The sequence below is a fragment of the Pyrus communis genome, chromosome 12 (genome assembly GCF_963583255.1).
Source record: "Pyrus communis chromosome 12, drPyrComm1.1, whole genome shotgun sequence".
In the NCBI taxonomy this organism is placed as follows: Eukaryota; Viridiplantae; Streptophyta; class Magnoliopsida; order Rosales; family Rosaceae; genus Pyrus; species Pyrus communis.
The window spans coordinates 4,152,642-4,168,477 of NC_084814.1; the positions used below are offsets into that span (position 1 = coordinate 4,152,642).

General features: G+C 38.1%; 3 protein-coding genes across 3 annotated transcripts; 1 reads left to right on the plus strand and 2 right to left on the minus strand.

Annotated features, from left to right (window-relative positions):
* Positions 1-181: 181 nt before the first annotated feature.
* LOC137711254 (presenilin-like protein At1g08700) lies at positions 182-1,868 on the minus strand. Its single transcript, XM_068450485.1, has one exon. The coding sequence runs from the start codon at positions 1,764-1,766 to the stop codon at positions 396-398; it is 1,371 nt and encodes a 456-aa protein (XP_068306586.1). The 5' UTR covers positions 1,767-1,868; the 3' UTR covers positions 182-395.
* A 1,513-nt stretch (positions 1,869-3,381) lies between these two features.
* Positions 3,382-5,908, plus strand: LOC137711260 (nuclear intron maturase 2, mitochondrial). The gene has a single exon (XM_068450492.1). It carries the CDS (start codon positions 3,657-3,659, stop codon positions 5,871-5,873), a length of 2,217 nt encoding a protein of 738 aa, XP_068306593.1. The 5' UTR covers positions 3,382-3,656; the 3' UTR covers positions 5,874-5,908.
* Positions 5,909-10,075: 4,167 nt separating this feature from the next.
* Positions 10,076-10,846, minus strand: LOC137709820 (putative invertase inhibitor). The gene has a single exon (XM_068448807.1). The coding sequence runs from the start codon at positions 10,799-10,801 to the stop codon at positions 10,217-10,219; it is 585 nt and encodes a 194-aa protein (XP_068304908.1). The 5' UTR covers positions 10,802-10,846; the 3' UTR covers positions 10,076-10,216.
* Positions 10,847-15,836: the final 4,990 nt, after the last annotated feature.

The window sequence follows — 15,836 nt, forward strand, 5'->3', positions numbered from 1 at the left end:
AATCCATTTGAGATTTTGAATGCATATATTTGGCGGCTTTGCATTCACAATATATGGAGTATTCTCTTACTATTACTTACGTATTCATCAAAGCATTGCAAAAACACAAACAAAATGGAAGTGTCAAAATGTATCAAATGGACATGGAAGCAAGCTGACGAAAATAACTTATAAAACGGACTAACAAGAACAATTTTTTTTTCTTTCTATTTTCTGGTCTCAAATGACTACATTATCCAATTCATTGATTCTGGATGGATGACAAGCAATTACATGTGCAACAACGAGAGAAAGTTAAAGGAACAAATACCTTTTAATTTGTATACAGATCTCATGCTACAAAACATTAGCTTCCTCTTAATGTAATCTTTCTCTTACCAAAAACTAATGGACTATCAAAACATCAACAAATTTGTAGCTGTCCCAACAACAAAAGGCTCCATTAATAACCGAGTCAAGAAGTAAAAAACAACACCCAAAATGATCGATATGGGCAGAGCCGGCAAAGCCCGATGGTACACTGACAACAAAATAAGAGTGCACCCAAGTCCCGAAATAATGGCAAGATAACAGGCATACACAGTCATAAGGTCATACATTGCAGCTCTGCCCACAAGAACACTGTAGAAAACGAAATCCCCTAGACCAAGTTTAATACCTTTACTGAACATTTCGCTACCTTCCCTCCTCAATTGCTCTCTCTCATGCTCCAATCCTGTCGTTTCAACAAGAGGAGACATTTCCTCGCTAATAATTTCAGATGCCCCACTGCCATATTGTGTAGCTCTATCGGACTGAACAATCATACTTGAATATCTCGAAGAACCACTACTTGGCGACGGCCTACCCCGTGAATTATCCTCCAATAGTAATCTCTCCCCTTCATCTCTATTACCCTCACCTTCCTCGTTCGCGACCTCAACATCAACAGAGGTATACTCAGAATTACCACCATTTTCATTCTCATTTTGATTCCCATTGCCCCTGGGGACTGCCTGAAGCTCCACAGACCCAGAATCCGAAACCCCAGCAACCAAAAGCTCCAAACCGGTCCCACGACGCCCAGAATTTGGCACAGTTGGGCGGGCCTCATAAATCAAAGCTGGGAGCTCTTCATCCCGGCTAGAGGCCAACTCCACCAAGAGCTTAAGTGGGCCGCCCGGTGCCAGCACGGCCACCAAATCATAGACGGCCAGCGCCACAAGCAAAACCCAAGTCGTCCATTCGGGCAACTTGGTAAACCAAGCCGCCACAATAATCCCCAAAGAAACCATATAAGCTTGGCGTAGAAAAATGGGTACACCGCCGGAGAAGACGGACAAGACGCCCACAACAGTGAAATTGAAAAGCAGCAAAAAGCAAGTAATGGAGTCGATGGGTATGGAGAAATGCTGAACAATGGACAAGAAAATCGAACCTCCCATGGTACCCAGCACGAAAAAGGCGGAGAAGCGCATGTAGTTCTTCAAGAAGTTGGTGAAGTTGTAGTAGTAGAGGAGGACGAGGAGGAAGGTGACGACGGCGATGAGGACGACGAAGACCAGGGCGTTGAGGAGGGCGCCTTCGAGCTTTTGGGCGGCGGAATCGGTGGGGGTCTCGAGGTAGACGAGGTTGGCGGCGGTGCGGATCGGAGGAGCGGAGGCGGAGAAGGGATTGGAGGGAGAGAGAGCGTAGACTAAGAGAACAACAAGGAGCATGCAGATCGAGACTGGGGACATGACGCCGATGATCTCGACGCCGATCGACTCTAGGATGCTCGACTCCATCCTGGGATTTCAACGGTTGGGGCTTTCCGTCGAGCACTTGGTAGGCGTGGGGCTGTGGGTGTGAGTTTTGTTACCACATTTTCCTTTTGCGGGAGTTTTAGGTTAAATTATAAACCACAATCTACAAATAAAATAAGCACTCGTGCCATTCTAACTTGTGGCACATGTAGTACAAGTTACCACTCAAAATTCAGAGTCTCGATTTACATAATTTCGTGGTTATGATCGGAAATGATCATTTCATAAATCATTATGTAAAAACTATTTTTTAGAAAAATAATTAAATAGACTATTCGTTTAGTCAGTTAAATGCAACATTTGAGTTGACTCAGCAATAATTTCATATAATATGAGTCGTTCACTTTGTAGATCTTCCTTGAAAGATCATCTTTACAAAACGTCATCCAAATCAGAATGTATTTTAGAATCGGTTTGATTCAAAAAATTTTAAAAATGAATGTAAAATTGAACCAAACGAAATTAGGCGGTCTGTTTAGTTGGGTTTTTTATTTTGTTGGTAGAAACACACATCTCCAACTAGTTATGACTTCAAGTGCATGTTTTGATAAATTTTTGGGTAAATTACACCAAATTACCTTAACTATAAGTCGAACCACAATCTCATACCTTATGTTTAAAAAAAAATTACAATGTCATAACTCATCTTACGAATTTGTCACAATGTCAGACTTCCTTCAATTTTTCTATCAATTTCTCTATTAAATGCTGACGTGACTTGAGAGGGGACCTACTCTCTAGCCCAACTGAATTAAAAACTTCATTCAATATTAAAAATAAAAAATAAAATCATTTAAATATTTGGGTGGGTCCCACATATTTTTTATATATATTTAAATGATTTTATTTTAAATTTTTTAATATTTAATTATTTTATTAATCCAGTTGAGCTAAAGAGCGGGCCTCACTCAATCCACGTAAGCACTTAGTAGAGAAATTAACAAAAAAATTGACGAAGGTCTGACATTGCAACAAATTTGTAAGATGGGTTATGACATTGTAATTTTTAAAATATAAAATATGAAATTATAGTTCGACCTATAATTGATATAGCTTTATGTAATTTATCCAAATACTTTTCAATTGCAATATAATAAGAGAAATGACTTTGACACACAGTTGTCTGCCTCTTAAACCCTTATGTTTAATAATGATCCTTAATTTCGTTTGATTTATTTAGTCTCCAACATATTTGATAATGAACTAAGTTTGCGAAAATTTAGTATGATCTTGTTTATATGACATTCACCTAATGAAATATAAAAATAAAAATAAAAATAAAAAAAATAAAAAATAAAAAAATAAAAAAACTAATAAAAAGAGCTTGAAAACTTTGAGTTTTAACGATAAGGACAAAATAAAAGGTAAAATGAATAGTATCAGATTTAACTTTTTAGTATAAAAATATGATTTTTCGTTAAAATGAACAGTACTTCGGATTTTTCGTTAAAACTCCCTTAAAAAAAATTAGATGTGCAGCCAAGTATTCATCGATCAACGACCAGTGCGCACTAAATAAATGCCATAAGTTTGTAGGAGCAAAATAGAAATACCAGAAGTTAGCGGGTCACAACTACAGTCAAAATAAAAGAAGAAAATTGCAGGTTTGGTTTTCGCAAAGACAGAGGCCCTAGGGTTTAAGGCAAGGTTTTTGCTTCCTGTCGTCTTCAACCTCTGTTGCACTCGCACCTTGCTCCGAAAACGACAGCGTTTGGCTGTTGAACTGCCATGGCAACCATTCAAGTAAGCTCTCAAATTCCTCTTTCTCTCTATTACTAGGGTTTATTTAATCACTGTTAATGCTCTCTGTCGCTTGTTGATGAACAATCGAACCCAGAAAATGACCTAAACTCTTCTACTCCCAATCCCAAAATGCTTCGCCGCCTTGCCATTTTTACCCACCAAGTTCTCACAAATTCCAATTCTATCCTCCCCACCACCACCAAGCACAACAGCACCTTCTTCCTCTGCTCCCATTTCAACCCCTCATGTCACAGGGGCAATGGGTTCGCCTCAATTCGCTTGCTTTCGTACTCTCCTATGAACCGCCGCATACCTGATCCCGAAGACCCCTCGAATTTGATAAAAGAAGATGGCGTTTCTGTTTTATCCCAAATGTGGATTGAGAATTTTCGTGAACCTGATAGGATTGTGACTAATTTGTCCTCTTACCTTCGCCGATTCGAGTTGTGGGTATTGGCGTACCAGAAGGTTTGCGCCGACGAGATGGGTGCGTATATGCCCCGCAGTGAAATACAGAGGTCAGCGCTTGAGGACTTGTTAGCGCTTCGTAATGCTGTTCTTGACAGTAGGTTTAGGTGGGGTGCTAGACTAGAGTTCTTTATTAAATCACCCAAGGATAAGACTGAATACGAGTCTTTGTCTAAGAGGAAAATTAAGGCCATTCTGACGACTACACAACCGGCCCCATTTCAAGATAAGTTAGTGCAGGAAGTTCTGTTAATGATTTTGGAGCCAATATATGAGGGTCGGTTCTCTCAAAAGTCATTTGCGTTTAGGCCGGGGAGGAATGCACATACAGTGTTGAGGGTGATTAGGAGGAGTTTTGCAGGGTACTTGTGGTATATAAAGGGCGATTTGAGTACTATATTGGATGGGATGAAGGTGGGTTTGGTGATAAATGCTTTGATCAGGGATGTGAGGGATAAGAAGATCATTGATTTGGTGAAGGCGGCGTTGGTTACACCAGTGGTTACGAGTAAGGATGATGGAGTGGAGAAGAAGAAAAAGAAGAGAAAATATCAGAAGAAGAGGGTGTTAGCAGAGGATGAACCGAAACCAGACCCATATTGGTTGGAGACTTTTTTTGGGTTTGCACCTGAGGAGGCAGAGAAGCTTCCTTCTTGGGGCCATTGTGGGATACTTAGCCCCCTTTTGGCTAATGTTTGTTTGGATGAACTGGACCGCTGGATGGAGGGGAAGATTAAGGACTTTTATCATCCGTCAAAGAGTGATGTCATATGGAATAGCCCGGAAGGTGAAGCAGAACATGGAAATACATCTTGGCCTGAATTTGTGCCAACAAGTGGCCCAGATAAGACCAGAAAGATGGATTACATTCGATATGGTGGTCATATTTTAATTGGTGTTCGAGGACCTCGATCAGATGCTGCCACATTGAGAAAACAGTTGATTGAGTTTGTTGATCAGAAGTATATGCTCAAGCTTGACAATGAGAGCCTCCCTATAGAACACATAACAAAGGGCATAATGTTTCTAGATCATGTGTTGTGTCGCAGAGTTGTGTACCCAACGCTTCGTTACACTGCTACTGGTGGGAAAATCATTAGTGAGAAGGGTGTAGGCACTCTTTTATCAGTTACAGCAAGCTTGAAACAGTGCATCAAGCAATTTAGGAAGTTGAGCTTTCTTAAGGGAGACAGGGATCCAGACCCACAACCTTGTTTCAGAATGTTTCATGCCACCCAAGCTCATACTAATGCACAAATGAACAAGTTTCTGTCCACAATGGTTGAGTGGTATAGATTTGCAGATAACCGGAAAAAAATTGTGAACTTTTGCTCTTACATTTTAAGGGGTTCACTTGCGAAGCTCTATGCAGCAAAGTACAAGCTCCGTTCACGTGCAAAGGTGTACAAGATTGGTTCGAGGAATCTGAGTCGTCCTTTGAAGGAGAAGAAGGGGCAGTCACCAGAGTACCATAATTTGTTGAGGATGGGTCTTGCCGAGTCAATTGATGGGCTTCAGTATACCAGGATGTCTCTTGTTCCTGAGACAGATTACAGCCCTTTCCCAAGTAACTGGAGGCCCGATCATGAGAAGGCACTACTTGAATATATAAGTCTTGATGATCCAAAAACTATTGAGGAGCAGCGTAGGTGCATCATGGACCAAGGTCTTGTTTCACCTCAGGATTACGTTTCAATGCTTGTTTGGAACTACAAAAGGAATGCTGGCACGTTGGATCAACTTTCCTTGGTCAATAGTGGTAGCACTAACATTGAAAGAGATAAACTATTGCTGCTGGGATCGAACGAGGATAAACTTGAGCATAGGACTAAAGAAGAGGAGGAAAATGATAAACAGTTTTGTGTATCACAGATGTAAAATTTTTACTACCACAGTAATAAGGTAAAGTTATTCATGCGGCATGTCAGTATGTTGGCTTTTACTGGTACGCTTGCTGGCAAGTTATAGAAATGTTAGCTGTATCGTTATTAGGGGAATGGTATATGGTTAGCTATTCTTTCTTATCAAGTTTACACTTTCTACAACTTGCACGTATTTTCCTTTTGAGCGCAGAAATTTCTTGTTCATCATTTGTTCAATTGTCTTTTTACAACTTTCAGTAATCTGTTGAGTTTTCGATTCCATAATTTCTTCTGTTTCCTTTTTTTCACTTTTTGGGATGTAGAATAACATGCTTGATATTTTACTTTATTGCCAATGTTGGAGTTGTAGTCATTAACAAAGTTGATCTAGGAATTCTCATCTTGTGGTCAAGAAACGAAAGAGATGAGTACAGTTACAAACACTTTATGAAACTGTAAGTACCCAGCGTGAATTAACTTACAAACAACCAACAACCATCAATAAAAAGGGCTTGGACCAACAAATAGTTAACCAAAAATCATCTCAAAATGTTATTTAACCAAAAAGACTCAAAGTTTAATAAAAAAACCATTCAAAACTATTGTCCACGGGTCAAACTTACAAGCCCAACCCGCTCCAAATCTACACTTTCATAAATACCTCTAAATGATTCAATATTGTCCTGACTATTCATCAACCTCAACCTAGCACGAAACCGCCATAATAACTTTATGTCTTCCTATCAAATCGAATTCCCCAATTTTAAAAACAACCAAATCCAAGTTCAAATCAAAGTTGAAAAAAGAAGCATTTATTGGAACAAAGCCGCCAAAACAAGTTCAAAGAAATTTAATGGCAGAAACCTGTGAAAAAGTGTCTGGAAAAATAAAAAATAAAAATAAAAAACCAAAACGTAAAATTGTTTCTGGAGAACCCAAAACATGACACTGTTTCTGGAAAAAAAAATTAGATACAGTGTTTGTTTGGTCTGTGCACAAACAAACACTGTATCTGGAAAGAAAAGTACCAAAATCCATAAACAATGACTTAAATTTCAGAAACAGTAACTTAGATTCCAAAAACAATGACTTAGATTCCAAAAACAGTCTATGTTTTAACCTTTGATTGTTTCTTTTTTTTCATGCATCAGTTGATCATATTTAAGAAATATGGTGCTTATTTTGCTTTGAATCCAAATACAGTGAATTTCACTATTTCTGTTTTAGCTTACATTTAAGAAACAGTGTGTCTATTTCATTTGGATCCAGAAACAGTTATTTAGATTCCAAAAACAGTTATTTAGATTCCAGACACAGTTTATTTTTACAGTCCAGAAACAGTGACCTGTCGTTATTATTGAATAGCATGCAGATCTCAAATTTATTATCTGAAGAAACAAACGATGAACTCCACTGACAAAGAAAAATTGAAAAACAATACTTTGAATACACTATGAATAATAACGATGGTCACATTTTAACGAAATAATACAAAATATAAATTAAATATCATGAAGATCTATATTTTTGTTTCAAAGAAAAAGAAGAAAGTCCGCAAAACAATGATGAACTCCATTAACAACGAAAATCTGTAACTCAACCTAAAAAAGTTAGGGGTAAAATCGACAAATCTTAATTTATTTTAGTTGAACCATTTTTAGTTGGACTACTTTAATATGAGTCTTGTACTAATACAAAACTTATAACATGGTTTTTTATTAAAACTAAAACTTTTCAAGCTCTTTTCATTGTTGAGTCATTTTTAGTTAGACTACTTTAATATGGGCTTTGTACTAATCATTAAACAAAACTTATAAATGGTTTTTTATTAAAACTAAAACTTTTCAAGCTTTTTTCATTGTTGAGCCATTTTTAGTTGGACCACTTTAATATGGGTCTTGTACTAATCATTAAACAAAACTTATAACATGGTTTTTTATTAAAACTAAAATTTTTTAAGCCTTTTTTATTAGTTTTCCTTGTATAATGTAGATTTCCCTTTGTTTTGTTAGTCTGTTCATTTATAGCAAATGTTTTCTGTATTAGTGTTTCTTTTGAGATCAAATGCAACTATCTTTAAAGCTGTATTTCCTGCAATAAACTTAGCCATTTTTTTAATTGTTGTACTAACCCGCGATACATGGAAGAACTGAGAATTAATGGACAAACAAGGATTGAATGCGCCCCTCTACCATATCCGTGCAAATAGGCCTGACATATTTAACATTCTTAAGGAGTAAACTAGTTGTGTAAGTTCCAAAATCTGGAAAATCATGTTTTTTGTTCGTACGTTGTGTGATATCCTTCTAGCTTACCTTTTGATTTCATTCAACGTTGCAGTGACTTGTTTATATCTGTATAAATTAGGAGTTTCAAACGTTCTAAAGAGATCTACTCTGGCTGGTGCCCACAGAAAAGGAGGAATGTTTTCTTTGGGGTTCATCTATTGTTTGGAAGAGGGTGGGGTTTCAATATGAGGATGCCCTGGGTTGCCGGATTCATTCTCATCCTGATCCACCATGGATTTTAGGAATCTACAAAAACATTCTAGCCACGTAGCACTCAATGGGGGTGTTTTAGCCGTTAGATTTGAATTCTATAACTATTAGATCCTCTGTTTTCAATCTCAACCATTCATTTTTATATCACTGAGGGCTAGTTTAGTATTGCTGTGCTTTGAAAAAAAGCTGATTCTGCTGTGCTGTGAGAATAAGCGGCCGTAAAATAAAGCAGCAGAGTGTTTGGTAAACTTTTTTGTAAAAGTGTTTTTGAAAAAAAAAAAAATAGTATTATAGTGTTTGGTAAACTTTTATGTAAAACAGATGTGAAAAAAAAAACCGATTTTTCAAAGCTGGGTTTTGCAGCTTCTTGTTTTTAGCTTTTTTTCACCCAAAACTGTGAAAAAAAGCTGAAGCTGAATGTTTACCAAACACAAAAACAGCTCCCAGCTTTTTTTGATACCAGCTTTTTTCAGAATCACCTCAGTACCAAACCAGGTGTTAGTGCTATGTACTGTTGAAGAAAAATTGGAAGAATAGATAAGAGGTTTTAAACTCATATTTTGATGTTTTTCTGTCTGAGTTTTTTCTTTTTTAATTAATGTTTTGTTAGGTGACGTGAATATAGAACATTTGTCATGTTGGAGGTTTGTACTTTCAGCAATCTTTTGGTAAAGGTAGCAATTATGCAGATTGCGATTGTTAAAGGGGTCTCTTGTTAATTCTACTCTGTTGAACAAGTGTGGTCACTGAATGATAGGTATATGACTTTTATAGGAGTGGTTAAACCGTCTAATTTTGAGAGCTCTTCGATAAGTTATCGGCCTGTTTAGATTAAACTTACAGGTGCTGCATATGTTGTTATCAGTCCTCCCTTGTATTCTTACTCTACTGAAACGGATTGGATTTTACCTTGTTTTGCTTTCCAAGTTTCTAGCCAATATCCGAGTTGAGTTTAGTCCTGCCCAGCTGAACTATCAACTAGCTAGAACGAGTCCATATTGACGACATATCGACCATCCCGTTGAGAAGGGCAATCACGGTCAACTGTTCATAAAGTAGGTTAGTCGATATGATATGGTACTGTATTTGATATGAGATGTCAATTATGAATATTTATAGGTTTTCTCAACATGTTGTCCATATAGATGTCGAAACTAGTGTCAATATATCTTGTTATGTTGTCGAGTATCACGCTCCTTAAACAGTGAAGCGGGATCCCTTTGAGAAGGGCCTCGTGTGATCAAGCAATCTACTAGTAGTGCGGGAGATTCGATATATGAAGTAAAGTGCCTTGAAGCTTCGCAGATTCAGCCCTATGAATGATCAACTTTTAGACGAGCCTTTTTCTTGTCATAAAATTTGTCATATGGCAGGCCAAGCCAATAATATGTGGGGATGCTTATTAATTTAGAAAAATGCTACCCATACACTTATTTTTACTTCTCATACATATTTGTTAATTTTTTTTGTCATTAATCTTCTTCAATTCATTTGATCTAACGGCCGAAAATTGAAAGGGATGTGTGAGAAGTAAAAACGAGGGTGTGGATAGCACTACCTTTAATTTAATGTCCAAAAATTTAATTTTACATTCGATTATATAGAGAAAATGTTAACAGTTAATTTGATTATTAGGATCGTATTACAGCACAAAGTATGTTTCTTTAGCTACATATAACAGGTACATGCAAAAGAAGAGACATGTAACTCAGTTGGCTAAGACATTTACCCCTTGCACCCGAATGCCGAGCTCAATTTTCCTTTCCATCAATATCGCTTGTGCAATAAATAAAAAACCATGTACGCAAGAATTAAAAATCCAGATAATTGCTGAGCTCTTATTCCACCTGAGAAATAATTAGGTTACTGTAGACTTCGAGTAATTAAGCAAGTGACTTATGCAGAGTACAATATCACATAACTGAAAAAGATTGTAATTCTCATTTGTCAATGGAGACACTTCACCTTCCTTCTCCTTAAACCCTCCCTCACATGTAGTTGTTGCTTCCATGACTGCACTCACCCAGGTATTCGCCCTGCCGTAATCCTCACTCAGAAATGCTCCGACCGCATCCGCCAACGTTGTGATCGCGTCCGAGTATAGCTGCAAGCAATCCTTCAAGCAAACCAGAGCAAAAGGATCCAAACTTTTGTTATTCGACAACTCCTTTATGGTCGAAAGCGTGTTGGTTGCGTTGTGCAGTGCCAGCTCCATTGCTATCACTGCTAGTCCTTGAAGATTAGTCACATGGCTGACAGGCACTGCTTGGAGAGAAGCTGCACAAACGTTGTAGCTAAGCACGTCGGATTCAGCTGCGCATTTTTCGCAGGTTTGGGTGATTATGTCAACGGATATTGCAACGGCGGAGAGTTTTTCGTGAGGAATCGTCAGGAAAAACAAGAAGCAGCACAAAGAGATTGAAAAGGAAGAAATGCGATGCATTTTTCCTTTGCTTTTGGCTTTCTTGCTAATACCAAGTGAGGTGTGTATGGTTCTAAAAATGGAATCTGGTTTGCAGAAAAGTATATAGAGGAAGCTTCCTGGATTTGTAGTACTTGTTCTCTTTTTTCTTCTGCTTCCTTGTTAACTGATCACGCAATCTATTATACTAGTTAACTGGTGTACTGATGTGTCAGTTTCTTCTTTTTTAACAATGCCGTATTCTATTTTAGACTGCTTTAATTAACGGAAAGTCGGATTCAATCTTGAGTCGGGAGGGCCGAGCATGTTGTCATACTCAACTGGTCTAATCAACATATGCGTCGGTTTTTTAACCTTGCCATTGGATTACTTCGATGAAGCAACTTTTGAGCAACCCCAACAGACTTGCCAAATGGAATGGTGTTTGTTACTATACTAAGTACGAAAACTGCCAAAACTAGCTCCAACAGACTCTTCAACACAACTCACCAAATTTGGGACCTTGAGTTCACTCTCTATATCTATGGACTCTTCACCCTATTCCACAAACATTCTTTTTAGGGTAAATCTCAGTTTACTACCCTCAAGTTTCGTGATTTTCAACATTTGTTACATGAAGTTTTTTTCGTCTCAGAGTCATACCTAAAGTGTTAATTTTGGGACAGTCTCATACATCCGTTAATTTTGGGACAATCTCATACATCCATCAAATCACTGCGAACATCTAATCGCTGAACCCACATTTCCTCGTCGCCGACGCTGACGAATCTGCAGTCGCATTTGAGGGCGAGCTTGGTGACAACGCAACAGAGCACATGACCGTCGGAACAAAACTCCAGACTAAATGGGGGTGCTCAAAGAGGTGGCGGTGTCCTCTGCTATGCCAACAGGACAACGCTGTGTTGGGCTTGCAATGAGAAGGTTCACTCACTAGTTCTTCTGTCCTCTGACATGCCCAATTTTGAGTTTATAATTTGCAAAAGTTGTTGGGTGATTGCATTTTTTAGTTTGATTTGCAGGTGGCAATTGGGTAATTGGGTTTTGCTTGAATTTTTCAGTTTGAAGTAGGATTTTGCAGGAGGTAGTTGTGCGACCTAGAAGATTTAGCTTTTGGTAATTTTAATTTTGGATTCCGGCAATTGGGTTTTGCTTAGAAAGAGAAGTTAAGGTCGGTAGGCAGAACAGGGGGGGTTTGGGAAAGATAGAGCACAAGCGCTAAGCGATAATAATTCCTTGAGATTACTTACTTTCTTGTAAGAGCTGGGTGAAGCTTATCAAATTATTGGATGTTCTTGAAAGAGATCCAAAGTTTGTGTAAGAACTCTTCGTGGTCTCCTTCGGTTTTGAGGTATTTGCAAGGAAAGGTGGGTTCGGCTAATCTGAAAGAAGAGGTGGCTGAAGGTGAGGTAGGAGAGGAAGGTTGGGTGGGACATAGAGGAGAGAAGGGAGGAGGGGATTGGGGACAGATGGGTGGATCAAACTTCCTCTGGGAGGAAGATGATTAACAAAAGGGATTTTTTTCTTTTTTTTTTCTTTTTTATTTTGTGATAAAAAAATGTTTTTTTTAATTTTTTTTAATTTTTAATTTCCACGTGGACCCCTTAATAACACATGGTATCCAGTCATTATCCACATAGGCGTCACGTCATCAGTTAACGAGAGACTTAACAGCCAAACCAACAGATGTATGAAACTGTTCCAAAATTAACACTTTAGGTATGACTCTGAGATGGAAAAAACTTCATGTACCAAATGTTAAAAATCACAAAACTTGAGGGTAGTAAACTGAGATTTACCCTTCCTTTTATTATAATAATGTGCCTTGTCCACTATAGAATTCTGAATATTTTTTGTTTCATTGAATACGTCAATAATTACACAGTGTTTGTTATATATACACATGTGGGCTTTCTAACAGATTACACTAATGCCCTTAACCAAACTAACAGTATACAAAATTCTCTAACAAACTATAACTTACTCCTAGCAACAACTTTGATGACTAATCTTTAGCTTCTTTACACCCTCTCAAGCTAAACTTGGAAGCATCAAAAGGATCAAGAGAAAGCTTGGATTGGAGATATAAGAATCTTTGCCTGGACAAAGACTTGGTATAGATGTCTGCTAACTGATCTTGACTACAGACATATTGAATCTTGATAAGTCGAGCAAGAACAAGCTCACAGAGGTAATGATAGTCAATTTCAACATGTTTAGTTCGGGCATGAAAAATAGGGTTAGAAGCTAAGGAGATAGCAGAAATGTTATCACACCAGAGATGAGGAATCTGAGATAGGGGGAAACCAATATCTCTAAAAACTTTACAAATCCATGTTATTTCTGCCAATGTATGAGCTAAGGACCGATACTCAGCCTCAGTAGAAGATCGAGCAACCGTGGACTGTTTCTTAGCACTCTAACTAATCAAATTAGAGCCAAGAAATATACAATTGCCACTGGTGGACCTCCTGTCAAAAGTACACCCTGCCCAATCGGGATTCGAATATGCAGTAAGAGTCAAAGGGCCCGGTTTAAACCAAAGACCATGTGTGAGAGTACCTTTTAAGAAAGAGAGAATTCTTTTGGCAGCTTGAAGATGAGAATCCCGTGGAGCATGCATAAATTGCCATACTTGATTAATCGCAAACGAGATGTCTGGCTTTGTCCATGTGAGGTATTGCAAAACCCCAACAATAGATCTGTACTTTGTAGGATTGGATAAAAAAGCATCAGTATGATCAAGCTTAGTTGTGCCTAAAGGAGTTGAACATGGTTTAGCTCCATCCATCTTGGTTTTCTGAAGAAGATCAAGTCGATACTTGCCTTGATGTAGGAATACGCCTGTGGAGGACCTGTGCACCTCAAGTCCCAAAAAATAATGCAAGGGACTGAGATCTTTGACTGGAAAGACAGTGTTCAGTTTTTTAATGTAATGTTGACAGAGAGTAGCATTAGGACCTGTGACTAGAATGTCATCAACATATACAAGGATTATAACCAAGGTTGGAGCTTTTAAAACAAAGAGAGAAACATCAGAAGAGGATTGCTGAAAACCAAAGGAATGCAACACTTGGAATAATTTGTCAAACCAAACGCGTAGAGCCTGTTTAAGGCCATAGAGGGACTTTTTGAGTTTGTAAACATGGTTTGGAAAAGAGGGATCACTAAATCCAGGAGGCTGCTGCTGCATAAAGACATTTTCTTGTAAATCCCCATGCAAGAAAGCATTACTTATGTCCAATTGATTTAAAAACCAGTGAAACTAAGCTGCAAGAGACAATAGAATACGAATGGTGACAGGCTTGGCTACATGGCTGAATGTCTCCTTATAATCGATGTCCTCTTGTTGGTGAAACCCTTTGGCTACAAGCTGAGCCTTGTACCGATTAATTGAACCATCAGGATGTTTCTGGATTCTAAACACCCACTTACAGCCAACAACATTTTGATTGGGAGAAGAGGGGACAAGCATCCACGTTCCTGTAGATTGCAGAGCATTGAACTCTTCTTGCATTATAGTTCTCCAGTGAGCATGCTTGGAAGCTTGCAAATAAGTGGATGGAACATAATATATGGAAGAAATAATAGGATGCTTGGTTGCCAAAAAAGCCTTTGGCTTGAAGATCCCTGCTTTAGATTGTGTGATCATAAGGTGAGTATTTGGTGCAATAGAAGAGATATTAGGAGCATCAGGTGAAGAAACAATTGTATCAACAGAAGCAGCATGTGAACTAGAATTTGGAACACTGGTAATAGGAGCAGTATCTGAAATAATAAGTGATGCACCACTAGTAGAAGGTGTTGAAGAATGAGCAGCTGAACTGGTTGCAAAAGCATCATTAAGAACAGTGAACTGCAAATCCACTTGAGAAGCAACGGAACTTGCTGCATTGGACAAAGAGGCAACCCATGTTGGAGATAACTGAGAATGATGAAACAGAAATGCAGATTCATCAAAAGCCACATGGCAAGATTTATACACCCTCTGAGTCAATGGATCCAGACACCTATACCCTTTGTGTTGAATACTATACCCCAAGAATACACAATATTTACTCTTGTTGTCCAATTTCGAAGTTGCTTAAGGCTTAAGCCAGGGGAAACAACTGCAACCAAATACCTTCAGTCTACTATAATCAGGGGAGTATGAAACAACAATTCCCATGGAGACTGTAATTTTCCTGAAATAAGGAGTCTATTAATCAAGTATATTGCAGTAGAAAATGCTTCAACCCAGAAAATAGGAGGAACATTAGATGCAACCAAGAGTGTTCGAGTAGTTTCTACAAGATGATGATGTTTCCTTTCTACACAACTATTCTGTTCAGGTGTGTGCGGACAACTAATTCATGAACAATGCTATGTGTTTTGAGAAAAGATTGGAAAGCAGTGCTAGTGAATTCACCTCCTGAATCTGAACGAATAATTTTGATTTTATTGCCAAGAAGATTTTCTACATAATTCTTGAACTCAACAAAGATAGAATACACTTCAGATTTTGACTGTAAAGGAAAAAACCAATTGTATTTATTATAGTCATCAACAAGCAACAGATAGTACCTATAACCACTCACTGACATAACAGGAGCTAGTCCCCAAAGGTCACAATGCAAAAGTTGTAAACAAGAAGATGAGGTAGAACTAGCAGTACGAAAAGGTTGCTTGTGACTTTTGGCAAGTGCACAGTTGGAACAAAAAAAATCCACTAAAGTGCTTCCTTGAAAAGCAAGTTTATTCTTGGAAAGAACTCATTTGAAGATAGATGAAGATGGATGGCCAAGTCTGTTGTGCCATACTTAAACTAGTGCTTTAACACTTAATAGAGCAGTGGATGAAACTGTAGAATATTGAGGTGACTGAGAGGAACACTGCAGGGGATAAAAGCCATCCTTAACCGATCCCCGCAAAAGCGTCTTCCCCGTAGAACGATCCTTTACATAGGATCCATCAGAATTAAGTGTCAAGGAACAGTAATTATCCTTGAGAAATTGATAGGCAGAGAGTAAATTATGCTGCAATTGTGGGACATGAATAACATTTTGCAGTTTAAATGTGG

Excerpts from the sequence above, each read along its gene's own strand:
- LOC137711254 (XM_068450485.1), bottom strand. The coding sequence starts at position 1,766 with ATGGAGTCGAGCATCCTAGAGTCGATCGGCGTCGAGATCATCGGCGTC.
- LOC137711260 (XM_068450492.1), top strand. The coding sequence starts at position 3,657 with ATGCTTCGCCGCCTTGCCATTTTTACCCACCAAGTTCTCACAAATTCC.
- LOC137709820 (XM_068448807.1), bottom strand. The coding sequence starts at position 10,801 with ATGCATCGCATTTCTTCCTTTTCAATCTCTTTGTGCTGCTTCTTGTTT.